Source organism: Arachis stenosperma, chromosome 2, assembly GCF_014773155.1.
Source record: "Arachis stenosperma cultivar V10309 chromosome 2, arast.V10309.gnm1.PFL2, whole genome shotgun sequence".
In the NCBI taxonomy this organism is placed as follows: domain Eukaryota; kingdom Viridiplantae; phylum Streptophyta; class Magnoliopsida; order Fabales; family Fabaceae; genus Arachis; species Arachis stenosperma.
Genome location: NC_080378.1, coordinates 82,807,087 through 82,826,456, shown reverse-complemented (window position 1 = coordinate 82,826,456; position 19,370 = coordinate 82,807,087). Strand labels below are relative to the sequence as shown.

The window sequence follows — 19,370 nt, the reverse complement described above, 5'->3', positions numbered from 1 at the left end:
TATTTTTAGTTATTTAGATAATTTGTATTAATTAATAGTATGTATTAATGTGTTTGTGTTTTTATTTTATTGAGATTGAGATAATAACGTAATGTAAAGCTTATTTATATCATTATTTATGTTGTCAATACTGATTTAATTTTAATTTTGGTCATTACACAATCATTTATTAAATATTTATGGTATGGCTGCAGTCCTGGCAGAAGTTTCTTTTGTCGCAGATGGTGAATTCACTGTGGGGATGTAATTCAGTTCTAGGGAACTTGTTATTAAAGCGATGAAGGAGTATACCCTCCGAAGAAGTGTAGACTACCATGTGTATGAGTCGGAGCCGTTGATATTTTATACGAAGTGTACACAGTACGGGTCAGGGTGTGATTGGCTTATCAGAGTTAGCATGATCAGCAGAAAGTATTGTTGGGTTATTAAGAGGTACAACGGCAGTCACACTTGTACCAGAGCAACCATTTCTCAGGATCATTCGAAGCTAGATTCAAATACAATTGCAGAAACCATAAAGCCGTTGGTTGAGGCTGACCCCTCGTTAAAGGTAAAATCAGTTATTGCTGAAGTACAGTCGAAGTTCAACTACACCGTCAATTATTGGAAAGCTTGGTTGGCTAAGCAAAAGTCAGTTGAGAAAATATTTGGAGGTTGGGAAGCATCGTACGAAGCGTTGCCCATATGGTTTGAGGCCATGTGTCATAAGGAGCCATCAGTTGTCGTACATTTTGAGACTATGCCTACATATCAAGGGGATGACTTGGTAACTGATATCCGAGTATTGCATCGAGTCTTCTGGAGCTATTATCTCTGCATTAGAGTATTCAGACATTGTAAGGCAGTTGTCCAAGTGAACGGGACTCACTTCTACGGAAAGTATAAGGGTTGCTTATTAGTGACCGTTTCACAGGATGGTAACAATAATATCGTCCCGATTGCATTTGCTATTGTCGAGGGAGAGACTTCTGATGCGTGGCACTTTTTTCTTAGTAACCTGCATGAACATGTTGTGACTCGGGATGGTGTCAGACTTATATCGGACCGATATGAGTCCATAAATGCAGCTGTAGAACGCAGTAACGGAGCTTGGTCACCTCATAGAGCTTTTCACATGTTTTGCATCAGACATATAGAGTCGAACTTTCTAAGAAAATTCAAGGCACCATACCTTCAAAAGCTTGTCGTCAATATAGGTAACATTAAGTTCTTCAAAGTTCGTTATTAACATAGCTGCGATAAATATAAACTTCGTGAACCTTATCTTTTGTATGGTATCTGATATTGTGCAGGATATTCGAGGACGTTTCGCGAGTATGAAGTGTGTTACCAGTGTTTATGAGAGCGGGGCGAGGCGTACACTAACTGGTTAGACCGTATACCCCATGGACAGTATGTGTTGGCATTCGACGGTGGTTACCGATGGGTCACATGACGACTAATCTAGTGGAATGCATCAACTCAGTCTTAAAAGGTGCACGCAATCTCCCCATCACTGCACTTGTGAAAGCAACATTCTACAGACTTAATGAGTTATTCACATGGAAAAGAGCTGAAGCGGAGGTTCGGATCAATGCTGGCCATGTCTTTTCTGAGCATGTGACCTCCAAAATTCATGCAAATCAACTTGCATTAGGAAACATTCAGGTTAATTGCTTCGACAGGCAGAATGAGGTCTTTGAAGTGCACAAGATGCCAAGTGGAGTGGAGTATGCTGTTGACCTCTGTCGTCAATGATGTGACTGTGGTGAGTTCCAGGTGGACCATATTCCTTGCCGACATGTGTTTGCATGTTGTGCAAATCAACAACTAGATTTGCAGATGTATGTGCATGACGTTTTTAAGATAGACCAAGTTAGACGCGTTTAACGGGCTAGGTTTAGGCCACTCGGGAATCCAACTACGTGGCCTTCTTACAATGGTCCTCAATTCGTACTGAATCCGTATCTGAGACGCGTTTCCAAAGGTCGCCCCAGGATGATGCGCTTCTTGAATGAGATGGACACACGGATGTTACGTCGTCCGAGGCGATGTAGGCAATGTGGGGCTGAGGGACACAATCATAGTAGATGCCGTCAGGGAGGTGGTCGAGGTACTGACCATAATGCGTAGTAGATTCATATGATATTTGAAAAATTGTAACTTATGTACATGTACTTTATGATAATTGAATCGTTGTAACCTGTGTCAATGTAATTTATGATAATTGAATCATTGTAACCTGTGTCAATGTAATTTATGATAATTAAATCATAATTGAATCATTGTAACCTATGTCCAAGTAAAGATTCACATGCAAAGTCATCATAAGTATAATTGTTTAATGAAATTTAGAAAATTCAACTGAAACATACAATACTTAGTTGGTACTTAGGAAAGTTTAGTCATACATAAATAGTTAAAGTATACTTGATGAAAGATAACTGATACATAGAGAAAACTAGCTACACCACAACTACTTTCTCGCTGCCCATTCTCCAAAGTTCACAAGGTTCTTGCATTTCTTCATGGCCTTTTTAAACACAGACGGCGTGTATCGACTCGCGCTATGACGCGGTGGATCAATCTTGAGATTGTAGCATTTGCTTGTCTCATTTGGAGTACTTTTGTCACCTGTATATAATGCAATCAGACCAATCAAGTATATAGTATAATCAACATTAACCAACATATCATATATGAATATAATATCATCAATTGACCAAACAAGTATATAATTTAATCATTCCTACCCAACAAACCATACAATACTATGATAACATCAATTGACTGAAGAAGTAAAGCAATATTGAACCTGCGTCATTACGGGATTCTTCATCCTGGTCCATGTCCTCATCTTCTTCCTCCTCCGTGTCCTCGTCCTTGTCCTCCTCGTCTTCCTCGTCATCTGGCTCATCCGCTAAGTACTCATCAGTCTCATGCTCAAATGTCTTAGTATTTTCTTCAATCAGAGACATCAAAACACGGTTTGGGTTTTGACTATTCAGAACTCCTCAACCACCGTCACTCCTACTAGAATCACCAGATACAAACCCTCCAGAAGCACCCGAGTATGTGAGAAATGGATACCTCGCGTCAAACGAATGCCTACCCACCATGAAGTCGGCCTGATGGCCATGTTGTGCATGGCCGGCATCTAAGGACATGAACCTAAGCAACTAGCTAAAAGAACCTCTGTCTCCTGAGTCAAACTGTGGCGTAACCCAATGCTGTTGATGTATCGGGAACGACGTAGTAAACTGTGTCTGAGGTACATATTGGCTTGTGGAATGACGTTGTTCTTCTGGCGGTAGAGGTGGAGGTGGAGATGGCGATGGAGGCGGCGGTGACTGTGGCTCCTGCTCTTCATTTTTATCATCCATAACCTGGTCACCCTCAACATCCTTTTGGACCACAATATCCGACAAGTTCAAGTGATCGCCATACTTTGAACGGTACCAGTACATATAAGTATCTAATAGCTGCTGCGAAGCACTGGGTTCCTCAATAAGAACGTGATTATACCTATTTGTCCACTGCATCACCCAAAATGAATGAGTCGTGGCTGTGGCCCAGTTCAGATTCTTAGGACCAGTTAAGACTTCTCCGTGTGCCTGGTCTAGATTCCATTCCTGATGAGGAACTCCCTGAATGAAACCGAACTGTCGTCTAAACCTGTCGATAGCATGCCATTCAATACACTCAAAAGACACCAATGGCACCGTTGCACTCCGAGTGCATGTAGATGTCTGCAGGAATTATGTTCGGATCAACATGATCAACAGAATATGCAACCCATAAAAACTGGTAACAATAAAGCAAACAAATAATTAAAATCCAAATAACTAAATCATTAGACCTGACCCAAATACAACATTAATGCAAACACACCTGGCCTTCCTGAAGATCATCCAAGGCCTTCTTAAAATGAGCAAGCTTAAGATATCTATAGACTCGGTTTCCACGCTCCCAGTTACGCCACCTAATATAACGCATCTCATTAACACAATTGGATTCTAAATATGAATATACCAGGTAAATGTAAGATAATGTTACCTATTTGCAAGCGGAAAACTGCGGGGTTCCCTAGGAACCGACGCTAGATATGGTAGGCGAATCCATGCCCAACACAGTAGAAGTGTTAGCGGACCATCGATTTTCTTACAGTCAAAACATGATGCCCTGCATAAACTCCTGTACAGGTGTGTTAGGCATGCTGATCCCCAACTGTACTGTCTAATACTAGCAAAATCACTCAGCAAAGGCAGAAACTTCCAGTGGACAGATGTCCCAGACTTGTCTCCAAATAAGATCATACTGATCAACAACATGATGTGGCACTTAACGTACACCTGTATACTGTTTTCATCAGTCAACTGTAACCGTTCTTTTAAATCACGTAGCCACGTCAGTTTTATGCTGCTTCCTCGATAATCCAACTTTCTCGGTGCGACCCCAAATTGGTGTAGACACTCTGCCTCTAAGACTTCAAAACTACTCAAAGTCATCCCTGTCACTGGAAGGCCATCGGTCGGAAGACCAAATATCATAGCCACATCTTCCAGTGTTACGGCACATTCACCAACCAGAAGGTGAAAGGTATGTGTGTCTGGGTGCCACCTTTCCACTAAAGCATTTACCAGTGCTTTCTGACATTGAACTACTCCAATCTGGGCGACATGGTAAAACCCAGTTGATCGTAAATGCTCCTCCACTCTCTTATTGTACCGATTCGGAGGGACATGGTGATCACATGTCAATATCCGTAAAGCCTACAAAAGCATAGCAAAAGCACGATTCAAATTACACAACTATCATACATAATTTTAAAAAATCTAATTAAAACATATAATTATATTGAATCCGATTTACAAAGTAATAACATTTTCATTTCTAATTTTAATTAATGTACATAGAGCCTATATCTAACTTACTGCAGATAATAGTCACTAATACATACTTTTACTTTCTATCTAACTAATAATATTCCAATGTAATAATAATAAAACCTCAACTAAAATAACATACTTCTGTCCATTAAAAGGCTAACAGAAAACAAGTAATTACTACCAAAAATGCAAATACATTATACTTTATAGATCCTAATTTACTATTTGAAATTATCAAGATTGTTCCAAAAAAATATACACCGAAAGTATCCTAAAATTATAATTTTTAGAATTAACTATAATAGTTAACTAATTAATTATTATTTCTAAAATTATTATAAAAAATTATAAACAAGTCATTTTTAATACTAATATATTATATTGGAAAAAAGTCTAAACAAGAATTACTTATTTTTAAACACACATGTTTCTAACTATTATTTAAACATATAACCATAAATTCTTAAAATTAAACATAACAGTTAACTACTTAACTCTAATTTCAAATATTATTACAAAAATTTATAAATAAGTCATTTTTAATACTGAACTATTCATATTCGAAAAAAAATTTTAAACAAGAATTAATTATATTTAAACCCACTTATCTAACTATTATTTAAATACATATTTCTAAATTTTTAAATTTAATTAGAATAGTTAACCACTTAACTATAATTTCTAATATTATTACAAAAAATTCTAAACAACAATTTTTTTGCTTCTAATATGTTAAATTAAAAAAAATCTAAACAACAATTAACTACATTTAAATATATATATATATATATATATATAACTATTATTTAAATATATATTCCTAAATTTCTACAATTAACCATAACTTCTAATATTATTCCAAAAAATTCTAAAAATTAATTTTTTTTTAATAATCTGTTATATTACACACAACTCTAAACAAGAACCAACTACATTTACACTTTATTTAAACATTTATTTTTAAATTTCTATCAATAAAATTATACACTAACTCATATATATGTTTTTCAGTTCAACTCCTAACAACCATAAATATAATTAAATTTCTAAAAATAAAAAATATAATTCTGACAATATAAAAAGAATTTAACAAAAAAAACTTACATAATCAGAATAGTTGAGATATTTTACAATGTGAAGTTTCGGACGATCAACATTTCTAGGTTTTGATTTCTTTGACATTTTAGCTTTTTTTTTTTCCTCAACCAGATGAAGCTGAAGACATTGAGGGAAGAAGAAGATGAAGTTCTGTATGCTGGGTGGGGAAGGAAGGGAAAGTGAATTCTCTGGGTACGCATGCAATGACTCTTAAAGGGGCACCGTCTGTGAGGAGCACCACGCCAACGACACGTGGCTTGGGGAAGGACAAATTGGATGGTCCGTTTTTAGACGAAAAAATCGAAGAGTTCGAATTTTCCTAAGCAACTCGCACGGTCCAATTAGTGTCTTCCTGATACCACAATCCGGTAAAACTCTCCTGCTCTCCATATCTGCATCCTACACTAATATAACCTCCATAATAAAATTAATTTGCGCCCAAGAAACTCAACCTCAAAGGAAGGTTCAATCTCAAATATAATTTTCATCAACATATCAGCAAATTTAGAAAATGGGGTATTCCTATCTGGCTCAAAGAGAGGGTTACTAAGGAACTTGAGATTCATCAATGTGGATCTCAATTACAAAAGAGTCACCAATGATTTTGGTGAAACATAAAACAGTAGGGGTGATGATGGAACACATTGAAAGTATTGAGTTAAAAAATGTTAATATCAGATGGTCATATAATGATAATGATAATTTGAAAGAGTGGAATAATCCTATGGAGTTTAGGCCTTCTACTGTGAATAACATTACTTTTTTTTTATTTTCATTTTGGATTGTACACAAACAGCAAGTAAAGTGAAAAAATGGTTAGAAATTTAGGAAAGGCAATAACTTTGTGCATTTGTAGCTTACAATGAATCACCATAACTTTGTAGCTTCTAGGTTGAAAATTTGTGATACGGAATCCCCCCCCCCTTTCTTCTCTCTCTCCTTAGATCACGGTCACTTCTATTACTGCATGTTTGGGCGCCATTATTTTGTTAAAAAAAAAGATCTTTTTTCAATAAAAAAGATCTTTTTTAATTTTTTAATGTGTTTGGCAAATTTCTAGTAGTAAAAATAAAAGCACTAGTAAAATCAAAAAAAGAATTTTTTTTGAGAAGCTGTAATTTACATCTTTTTTTAAAAGATCTTTTTTTCTTAAAAAAAAGATATTTTTCATGTAATAAATAAACAAAAAAGTACTTTTATATTGTTATACCCAAACATAATTGATAGATAAAAAGACCTTTTTACATGAGATATCCAAACATAAAATTACTTTTATTTCTCTATAAGATCTTTTAAAAAAAGATAACTCGAAAAAAGATCTTTTCTTAAAAGCTCACCCAAACAAACCCTTAGTCTTTTTTTTTTCTTCTCTTTAAGCTAATTGTTTTTCTTTTCTAATTTTTGTTTATTTTAATTTCAATTAAATATATATTTTTTTCATTTTCAACACACAAGCTTAAAATTCTTAATTAAGATACTAAAGTATTTATTACTTTGACCAATTATAACCGGTGTATTCTTTTTTTTTCCTACCAATATATTTACATTCCGTTGATTTAGAATTCTTTTAACATTATTCAAGATGATTAATCCCAAAAAGGAAATAATAAAAAATAAATAAATTTCTAGCTGGTGCAAAAAGCAGAAAGTTCATAGTAAGTTTTTTTTAAGGTTAAATTATTACTTTAATCTCTATATTTTTATTAAATTTTTATTTTTTAATTAGATTTTTAAGTCATTTAAATATTTTAATTAGGTTCCTACTATAGTACTATGATAATAATGTTTTAGCTAATGGAATATTTCGTTAGTTCACAAATTAAAGTTACCATTAATAATTATTAAATTTCTAAATATGATTCTCTACAAGATATCTCCTATCTTATCCTATTTTATTTGGAATATAGATATTTGGATATAATTTTTTAAAGGTATTTAATTTTTACTAGAAAAAAATATTTTATTTTAAAAATAATGATTAAATTAATTTCTAAAAAATTATTCAATCATCATTTTTATCTCCAAATAATTGTTTTAATTAAATTAGTCTCTGAAATTAAGGATAATAATCATTCTTAATCCACTTTTATCATTTTTAAACTTTTTACTATAATAAAAAACAAATGTCATTAAATGATTTTTCATTTACAAATAAAAAATAACAAGGAATAACAAAGAATATAAAATTAAAATGATATAAGTGAATATAATTAATTTAAATATAAGTAAATATAAAATTAAAATACTAATAAGTTATAATTTAAATGACATAGTCTCTTCATACTCAGCTAAAGATTTTTTGTGGGTTCGAGTTTCACTCCTAACTTAAAAAAAATATAAAATTAAAATAATATCTACAAAAATTATTGTACAATTTTATTATATAATTAATAATTAACATACAAAATAACAAGAAATAACTCATAGTTTAGTAACTATGGAAATATAAAATACAAAGAGAATCTAAGTTTAAACTATATCTTCATTTTTCATAGGTAGTTAATCCGGTCCGATTTTTATAACTATGCAATCAACATTCAAAATCAATTGATATCATACCACATATTCATAAAAAAAAAGAAGGCACAGTAACTAGACGATCTCGTCGGTTGTAAGAATAAATGAGATTGATATTAAATCTTTTAGAAACTATTTTGATTAAAAAATTATTTGGGGACAAAAATGACGGTCGAGCAATCTTTCGAAAACTAATTTGATCATTAACCCTTTTATTATAAGTGAATAAAATGTTATTTATAAAAAACAAAATTTTAAAAATATTTTAAAGGAATAAAGGGGCACTATTTGTTCCTCTAGTTTATTGAATTTGGAAGAGAAAATTTCAAAATGCACGTTATTCTCCCTACAAGACATGTCATACGTTCCATCATCCACAAAACCTTAATCCAACAAAAACAACACCATCACCAACTAAAACTTCTTCTTCCAACTCATCCTTCAAACTCACTACATGTTCTCAGCACATTCATTCCCTCTAACAACAATCTCCAACAATCACTTCTACAAATGGCCCTTTGTGGATATGACATGAACTTCCAAGAATACAACACACTCTTGAACGAGTGTGTGATCAGAAGAGCATTTAGGGAAGGGCAAAGGGTACATGCCCACATGATCAAAACCCGCTATCTTCCTGCAGTGTACCTCAGGACAAGGTTGATTGTGTTCTACGCTAAGTGTGATTCCTTGGCAGATGCCCACCGGGTGCTCGATGAAATGCCTGAACAGAATGTGGTCTCGTGGACTGCCATGATTTCTGCGTATTCTCAGAGAGGGTATGCCATTCAAGCCTTGAATCTTTTTGTACAGATGTTAAGATCAGGTATTGTTCATGAAAGTGGGCAATTTAATAAATCGGTGTTTGGTGATTTTGGAATTAAACTTGATTTTTCTTTTTCTAATATGGTGGTTGGTTTTGGCTTGTTAAGAATTCATTCTACCATGTGGTTTATATTGGTGGATGGTAGTTAACTTAGTTGTTAATTGTTCAGAGTTACTGGTTAGTTTGTAAATCTTTGTTGCTAAATTAACTCTAGTTAGTAAACGTTAATTGTTACTTAGTTGCTAAATTAACTCTACTTGGTAAACTTTTTTTCTTTTTCCCTTTTTTTTCATCTTGCTATTGAGTGCTTGATATTTGTTGTTATGGATTCGTTTTAATGCGTGAAAGATGTGTTATTCCTTGTTAAATTCTAGTTGATAATTTAGGTGTCTATATTAAGATTCTCATTTAATGAAGTTAATTGCCATTGACTAATTGTGACTAGTACTCTGTTGAATTTGACAAACACACTGAAAATCTATGCTAATTATGTTTCAATGAGGAATTAGATCATGGGAATTTTATATTTCTGTAGATTTATTGACTTTTGCTGTTTTGGTAATTGCTGTGTAATTGGTTCCCTGTGCTTATGGTAACTATGGTTTTTTTTTTTTTTGCAGGTACAGAACCTAACGAGTTCACTTTTGCTACTGTACTTACTTCTTGTACAGGTTCTCTGGGATTCTTCTTGGGGAGGCAAATCCACTCCCTTATCATAAGATTAAATTACGAAGTGCATGTTTTTGTTGGAAGTTCACTCCTTGATATGTATGCTAAAGATGGTAAAATTCATGAAGCTCGAGACATATTTGAATGCTTGCCAGAAAGGGATGTAGTTTCTTGCACTGCTATAATCGCTGGATATGCTCAACTGAGTTTGGATGAGGAAGCACTGGAGCTGTTTCGCCGGTTACAGGGGGAAGGAATGCAATCCAATTATGTTACTTACACTAGTGTCTTAACTGCGCTTTCTGGACTTGCTGCTTTAGATCATGGGAAGCAAGTGCACAACCATGTTCTTCGCGCTGAACTTCCATCATATGTGGTTCTCCAAAATTCATTGATTGACATGTACTCAAAATGTGGCAACCTCACTTATTCTAGAAGAATTTTCGATACCATGCATGAGAGAACAGTTATCTCTTGGAATGCAATGCTGGTTGGTTATAGCAAACATGGAATGGGAAGAGAAGTGCTTGAGCTTTTCACTTTAATGAGAGATGAAAACAAAGTCAAGCCTGACAGGGTCACAATTTTGGCCGTTTTATCTGGCTGCAGTCACGGGGGACTGGAAAACAAGGGGATGGATATATTTTATGATATGATCGATGAAAAAATCGCAGTTGAGCCAGAGCCTGAGCATTATGGTTGTGTTGTTGATTTGCTTGGTCGTGCTGGTCGGGTAGAAGAAGCTCTTGAGTTCATAAAAAAAATGCCTTTTGAACCAACAGCCGCTATATTGGGTTCCCTTTTAGGTGCTTGCAGAGTTCATTCAAATGTTGACATTGGTGAATTTGTGGGGCGTCGTCTTCTAGAGATCGAACCTGGGAATGCCGGAAACTATGTTATTCTTTCCAACTTATATGCTTCAGCAGGAAAATGGGAAGATGTAAGATCATTAAGGGACCTGATGTTGAAGAAGGCTGTAACAAAAGAACCAGGAAGAAGCTGGATTGAGCTTGATCAAGTACTTCATACTTTCCATGCAAGTGATCGATCTCATCCGAGAAGAGAAGAAGTGGCTGCAAAAGTGAAGGAATTGTCTGTCATATTCAAGGAAGCAGGCTATCTTCCTGATTTGAGTTGTGTTTTGCATGACGTCGATGAGGAGCAGAAGGAGAAGATGCTTTTAGGCCACAGTGAAAAGCTAGCATTGTCTTTTGGGCTAATTGCCACACCTGAAAGCGTGCCAATCCGTGTCATAAAAAATCTTCGAATTTGTGTTGATTGCCATAATTTTGCTAAATATATCTCCAAGATATATGGAAGAGAGGTGTGCTTGAGAGATAAAAACCGATTTCATCGAATTGTTGGAGGAAAGTGTTCCTGTGGAGATTATTGGTGAGAAAACATTGGTAGAGAGCATTCAATGAAACTTCTAGGATTCAAGAAGTGTGTGGCTTTTGGATCTTTTGACGCATTCAGTGATAACACTGAAATTGGCTTCCAATTTAACGAAAGTATACAATTGCTCCAAGATCGGGGAAACAGGGAAAAAGTAGGCCAACCAAGATTAATGGTCAGTTTTTTATAAGAACAGATGAGTTTTTATATCAGCTAATCTCAGTTGATTATGCTGAAGAGAGAACTGGCTTGACCACATGGAATGTGTCTTAGCCCCATGAACATGTTCAAAAATATGTTCAGAAACTATCAAACTGGAACCAAGTACTTATATCTTTCCCATTTTCGTTTTTAAACGAAATTGATAATATGATTATGATTGTTGTACAGAAAGCTTGTAAGTATTAACTTACATAGACTTTATTGGTGGCTATTTCAAGAAGAAATATATTCTATGAAGCAGGGCGGAATGGAGCCAGTATTAAGAAATAAATATATCTCTATTTTACCTATGTTAAGGACATCTTTTAACCAATATAAATAGAGAAAAATGAACTAATTTAATGAAAAAATATGTATGCAAGGTATTTTTTATTTCAAGAAATGTTGAGGTGTTTTTGGACATCATAATACCATTGGTTTAAATTTTATATGCTTCTTTTTTCTCAATTGATATTTTGGATTCAAATCATGAATACCAAAAAAAAAAAAAAAAAAAAAAAAAAAAACTGGTGTTAGTAGAGCTATATTTCTTACAAGATTTCAAATGCTGAAAATTGATTGTATCCACTAGAAAGATATTGAAAAAAATGGAGGAACATAGCACACAATAGCCCCCTTGGTTTCAATATAGTCGTATACTGTTAACAGAGAAAAGATTGAAAGCCGATCCTTTCGATATGCACAAAAACAAGTTTTCAGGATATTCTAATCTTTCGACCGTCTCTTAAGAAAATTTACCCTTGCTCTCGATTTGCGTAGAATTTATATGTGGAGAATTTTAGGATATAATATTTTTAGTAATTTTGAGAATTAAATAGAATTAACTTAATACAAAACAAATTTAAAGAAAAAATGTCATTTTAAATTTTTTATGTTAATATATCCAACAATACGAAGATGATTTAGTTTCGAGTGAAGTGACTTAGTTTCGAGTGAAGTGACTTAGTTTCGAGTGAAGCCACCACCTATAAATGTGTTTGAAGTGTTGATTAGATGTTTTCACTAGTTCTAGGCTCTAAGACGGTTAAAAAGAATTTTGAATTGAAGAGTTTATTTAGAGTAAACACCTAATTTCGATTCTTGTCCATTCTAAATTACGATAAGCTGATTTTTGTCAAAAAAAAAAGACACTTATTTCAATTCTTATTCGATCTTAAAATGAGCCATCGCGATCCTTCTATCGTATCTCCTGACCAAAATTGATGAAAAAAACTTATGTGATAGCTACCGGTACTGATATGGATATTTGTTCAGAATGAAGTGTCATGTTGGATTAGGAAGAATAGACATGGGTCAATTTGTCCCCTTGCCTCATCCAAATCGATACTGTCCATTCTTCCTAAGATGGACCCACATGTAACAAAGAAGAAGCATTTGCCTCTACAAAGTTTAAAAAAAAAGTACTAACACTTATATACATTTGTCTCTTATTATATTATATTTATCCTAAAATAAAATATAAATGATTTTCTTGTGATTTATGTTAAATTTTTTGTTGTTAAACTTAACATATAATCATTATATTATTAAATTTGAGTTAGTATAATAATAAAAAATAAATAAATAAACTCAAAAAATAGTGATAATTTTTATCATATTAGTTAATTAGTTAATAATTAAATTAAAACTTAATTTTTTAATTAAATATAATTTAAATTATTAGTAATTTTTAAAAAATTATTTAAGATAAAAAAAATATTATCTACATATTACTATACTATATTAATATTCATTATTAAAATGGTCTTGATGATGTGCCTCTTCCTTCTCTGAATGAGGAAGCTTGCAATGATCTTACAGCACCAATTACTATGGAGGAAGTCAGAACAACTGTTTTTCACATGAACTCTTTTAAAGCTCCGGATCTTGATGGATTTCAAGCTTTTTTTCTTCAAAGAATATTGGGAGATAGTTGGTCTTGATGTTTGGAAGATGGTTAAGCAGGCATTCTCCAGTGTTGCTCTTGATCCGAGAATGATGGAGACTTTACTGGTTCTTATTCCAAAGGTTGAATCGCTGGTATCTATGAAAGATTTCAGGCCGATTAGTCTCTGCAATGTAGTTTACAATATCATCACGAAGGTCCTTGTTAATAGGCTCCGTCCTTATCTTGCGGAGATTGTTGGCCCGCTTCAAGGAGGATTTATTCCGGGACGAGGAACTCCTGACAACATCATTATTTCTCAAGAGGTCATCTACTTTATGAAGAAGACTAAATCAAAGAAAGGCAAACTAACCTTTAAGATTGATCTAGAGAAAGCTTATGACAGAGTTGACTGGAGGTTTTTAGCCCATACCCTTAAGAGTTTTAGTTTTTCCAGTCCTATAATTAATAATTTGATTATGAAATATTTAACTGCTTCCTCATTATCTATTCTTTAGAATGGGAATCGTCTGAATGGTTTTACTCCTAACCAGGGTCTTAGATAAGGAGACCCTATGTCACTCTATCTTTTTGTGTTGTGTATGGAGAGATTGACTTGCTTTATTAGTCATCAGGTTGATTTGGGCTTGTGAGAGCCAATTAATATTTCTAGAGGGGGACCAAGAATATCCCACTTAATGTTTGTGGATGACTTGCTTTTATTCTGTAAAGCTACAAAGAGACAAGTGCAAAATGTGATGTTAGTTTTAGAGACTTTTTGCAAAACATCTGGAATGAAGATTAATGTGAAGTCTAAAGTACTTTGCTCCAAGAATGTCTCTGCAACAAGAAAAGAAGTTTTCACTGGGGTATCCTCTATCAGATTTGTCCAGGACTTGGACAAGTATCTTAGGATTACCCTTAGCCATTTTAAGGTGACCCGTTCAACTTTTAATGGCGTCTTGGATAAGATTCGGGATAGACTAGCAAGTTGAAAAGGGAGTTTACTCAATCGGGTTGGTAGACTCTGCTTGGTTAATTCCGTTGCAGCCGCTATTCCCACGTACCAGATGCATGTTCTCAAAGGAATCATTAGTAAATTGGAGTCTATGATGAGGAATTTTCTTTGGAAAGGACAAGTTGATGGAAGAGGATTGCATATTGTTAGTTGGAAGGTATTGGTTACTACAAAAAATATGGAGGTTTGGGGATTTTTTAATCCTTATTGTGTGAATATTGCTCTTCTCGGGAAGCTAGTTTGGACTTTTTTCTAGCAGCTAGACAAGTTATGGGTCCAATTGTTGGATGCAAAATACCGATCATCTCTATATGACTATTTTGGTTGTCCTAAGAACAAGGGCTCTCCCATTTGGAGGAGTCTTTGCAAGGCTTGAGAAGTGTTGAAGGATGAGTTTGCTTGGTGTATTGAGAATTTGAACCAGAATTTTTAGTTTTCTAGCTGGAGGAGAAAAGGACAGTTATCTAATGAGATGGATTATGTTCACATTTCTTATTCGAACCTCCGAATACAGTATATCTGGTTGGTTGGTAGGTGGCATTTGGATATTCTTTATTCTCCTTTATCTCAAAATTTGAAAGGTAATATTCTTTCTTACAATCCAGATGTGCAGGGTTGATATTAGTTTGGGTTTGCTGTCAAAGTCTATGATTCAAGTAATGGTTACTTGTGGTTGTGTAAGCAGCTGTTTGGTTGGGAGGACAGGAGAATTGGCTTTGACTTTGGAGTCAGCTTGTTCCGGAAAAGCACAAGTTTTTAGCTTGACTATGTCTTAAGGAGACTCTTCCTACTGCAAGTTTTCGCTTCAGAAGAGGTATGTCGGCATCGGATAGGTGCCAAATATGTCTTTCTAGCCAGGAATCGGTTTTACATTGTATTTGAGATTGTCCAAAAGCTCAGCTTGTATGGTATAGGTTGGATATTTCTTGTCATCCTCTGGATTTGAAGAACTGGTTCTTGTATCATACTAGAGAGCATCTGTTCAGGTTCTTTTTGGAACTTTGGTGGATATGGCGAGTAAGGGATAATGATATCTTTAATCCTCATGAGACTTGTCCTCCGAAAAAAGTGATTTGTCTGGAATTAGTTTCAGAAACAGAGCTTAGGAATACTTCTGAATTACAACGTACGACTCTTCCCTCTATTCTAAATGGTTTTTGGAATCCCCATCTATTGGTACTTTTAAGATTAATTATGATTCTAGCTATCCTGGTTCGGGTGATAGTGTTGGTTTTGCTTGCATTATTAGAGATTGTAATGGGAGTTGGCAAAGGGAATGTTTGGGAATGATTAAAAGTAATAGTATTCTTCAAGAGAAATTGTTTGCTATTTGGAGAGGATATCTCTTAGCTTGGGATGTGAGTCAACGAGATGTTATTTGTGAGACAGATTGTGTGGAAGCGTTTAATCTTGTTACTAATCACCAAGATAGTTTTAGGTTTATTGATCCATTAGTGCTAAAAATAAGGGATATCATGCATTGGAATTGGCGTGTTGACTTTCGCTTGATTATGAAAAATACAAACATGGTGGCAGACTGATGCGTGTGTATCTTTCTTATCTTTTTCTAGTGAATTTGCATTTAATTTGTTAAGTTTAATCAAGAATTAATTGTCTTTTAGCCACTATAGATGCTACTTTGAGTCTTATGTAATTCTGTTTATTTTAGGTAGCATTCGGCTGGATTTGATGGAGTTTCTGCAGCACAAGAATTAAAGGAGATGACAGCGAAGAGTGACGTGCACGCGTACCTGACGCGTGCGCGTGATTTGGAGCTTTTCATGGTGACGCGGGCGCGTAGATGACGCGTACGCGTGATTTGAATATTTGCACGGCGATGCGTGCACGTACCTGACGCGTTCGCGTGACATGCGAAGAAGACCATCGACACGTACGCGTGACTAACGCGTACGCATGACATGCGCCACGTGCAGAAAATGCAAAAAACGTTGGGGGCAATTTTTGGACTGTTTTCGACCTAGTTTTCGGCCCAGAAAGCACATATCAGAGGCTGCAGAATGGAGGAATCAGGGGAACACTTCTCGTTACTTCCCAAGTTAGACGTGGATCCTACGAAGTCAAGTGGTCCCCATCCATCACTTAAAGACTTGCTGATTGTCATAATTAATTCTGATTTAAATTTAAATATTACAGGAAAAGATATTATTTTTAAAAACTAGATTTTAAATTAATCAGGATTAGATATAAAAGACAATTCCATTCTATACCAATTTACATTCCGTCTTTCACATTTTACTAGAATTATTATTTTTCTTCTCTGAGTCATGAGCAACTAAACCTCCACTGTTAAGGTTAGGAGCTCTGTCTATTGTATGGATTGATACTATTATTTTTCTATTTTAATTCATGTTTAGATTTATATTTCAAGAATTGTTTTCGTTCTTTATTTTATGAATTTGGGTGGAACGGAAGTATGACCCATGTTCTAATTGAGTTCTTGTATAACTTGAAAAACTCTTTACTTGAACAACAGCTTGAAAACATATTCTACTGAATTTTTAATTGTTTGTATTTAACGGGATACGTGACATATAATCCCCTTATATTTGGATAATTAGGATTTTTGTGGCATATAAACTGGAATTTGATCATCACCCTCTAATTGGAATTAATTGGCCAAAGAATTGGCATTTAATGAAGTTTAGAGGAGACTAGGAAGGTCTAAGAAATTAGGGCATAGTCACATATAGTTTGCCATGAATTAAATCTCACATGATTAAAATAGTTAGTAAGAAAAATCAATCAAGAAAATAGATAACTCTGAAACCTTAATTGTTTTCTCCCATATTTTATTCCCGACTTATTCACCTGTTGTCTTCAAACTCTGAATTTACTATTTAATGCTCTTTGAACACTCAAACACTAATTTTTTGTTTGCCTAACTAAGTAGTTTAACCAACCATTGTTGCTTGATCCATCAAACCTCGTGGGATCGACCCTCACTCACCTGAGGTATTACTTGGTATGACCCGGTGCACTTGCCGGTTAGTCTGTGGTTGTAAAAACCATGCACCACAGACACCATGGCAAAGATGGAAGAAATTCAAATGGAAAAAGAAAGAGGAGGAGGAGGAGATGGAAGAAATTCAAATGGAAAAAGAAAGAGGAGGAGGAGGAGATGGAGGTGCGGGCGTGGTGATGGTGACAACGACAATAATGAAAGAGAAAAATGAGGAAAAAGGAGGAGAATGAGAAGAAAAAACAATAGCATCAGGGGTGGAAAGAAGAAGAAGAACATAGATAAATTAAAAAAAAGACGAAATTCGTAGGAAAAGAAACCGTCAAAAAGTAGTTACATATAATGACATATTTAGTGGCACATGAATGTCAATTAGGTTATACCAATTTGGTTGAATAATTAATTTGATTGTAGAGTATTATTCTTATTGTAGATGGTGATTAGTTTTTTTTTGTTAATGCAATATTTTTGTTAGTTATATGCTAACTAGGTTTATTTTTTTAATATAGATAATTTTAAAAATTTTAAAATAATTATCTTATCTACTAATATGTCTATGAATTAGTAATTAATAGTAATTATTTGAATTTAAAGTTTAGAAAATATTTTTTTTATAAAATTATTAATCTTGTAACAAAAATGAGAAAGAAAAATAGAAAAAATAAATATTGTCATTATTATTTTAATAATATTATTTTTTAATAAAATATACAAAATATATAACACAAAAAATCTATATATGATCATATATGGAAAATTTTAAAATAAGAATATTATTTTTAGAAATTAAATTATAAAAAAAATCTTATTACGCATATATTTTTTATAGTAAATATTATTTTCTTAATAATTAATTCTCATTTTCTTATTTTATTAATTAAAATAAATTAAATATATAATTAATTAATTTTATGTTTATGGAAGTGTCAAGAGTAAAGTTAAGTCCTACTTTGGTTCTTGAGATTGGCGAATTACATTGATTTAGTCTCTGACTTTTTAATTCCTACAATTTGAACTTCCAGATTAAAAAAAAGTGCACCAATATAGTTCTTCCTCAACGCCGTTCGTGAGATAGCTCAAATCTTGCCATGTTGGACATTTTAAAACGACGTTGTCCACGTTTTGACGCTAAAAGAGTACTAAATGATGTCATTACAGGGTTTGAGTAATATTAAAAGGGAGGGGTATAACGTTTTAGTATTGTTCAAACCCTCAAATGACGTCATTTAGTGTCTTCTTTAGCGCTAAAATGCATACTACTTCGTTTTAATATGTCTAGTATGATAAGGTTTGAGCTATGCCACTAACGGTGTTGAGTTCTGGCGACGGAAGATACATGAGAGACTATATTGGTGCACCCTTTTTAATTTGGAAGACTGTTGTAGAATAAATAAAGACGATATATAAACTAAAGAAGTATAAATAGAAGACTCTAGCATTAATATAATTAGCTCAATAAAGATGATTCATATATTTATATGTAGTAACGAAGAGAGAGAGAGAGAGAGAGAGAGAGAGAGAGAGAGAGAGAGAGAGAGAGAGAGAGAGAGAGAGAGACTATTAATAGTGTATAAAGAGAGAGAGTGGTGTTTTATTACTTCTGTGTGTGTATCCCCTTTGCCTCAGTACATATATTTATAGGCACACAAGAGGTAACATTTTCAACTCTCATTAAACTTATCTTTCTTGAGAATGTGAGCCGCCCATATTAAATGATGGTCATTCACCTTATTTGATCTTATCACACACTCCCCCTTGGATGACCATTTAGGATTATGCCTCATTAAAACCTTACTAAAGAAAACTCAATGGGAAAAACTTTAGTAAAGAAAAAAAAGTACAATATCCTTTGTGATGGGGACTGCCTCATTAAAAACCTTGTCAAGAAAAACCTAATGGGAAGAAAACCTGAC

The 19,370-nt window shown here is 33.9% G+C and overlaps 2 protein-coding genes across 2 annotated transcripts; both read left to right on the top strand.

Annotated features, from left to right (window-relative positions):
• Window positions 1–277: 277 nt before the first annotated feature.
• Window positions 278–1,373, top strand: LOC130963063 (uncharacterized). Its single transcript, XM_057889211.1, has 2 exons — window positions 278–1,216; window positions 1,293–1,373. Exons 1-2 carry the CDS (start codon window positions 278–280, stop codon window positions 1,371–1,373), a joined length of 1,020 nt encoding a protein of 339 aa, XP_057745194.1.
• Window positions 1,374–8,808: 7,435 nt separating this feature from the next.
• On the top strand, window positions 8,809–11,887 carry LOC130960829 (putative pentatricopeptide repeat-containing protein At3g13770, mitochondrial). Its single transcript, XM_057886312.1, has 2 exons — window positions 8,809–9,309; window positions 9,930–11,887. The coding sequence occupies exons 1-2, from the start codon at window positions 8,814–8,816 to the stop codon at window positions 11,372–11,374; spliced, it is 1,941 nt and encodes a 646-aa protein (XP_057742295.1). The 5' UTR covers window positions 8,809–8,813; the 3' UTR covers window positions 11,375–11,887.
• The last annotated feature ends 7,483 nt before the right edge of the window (window positions 11,888–19,370 follow it).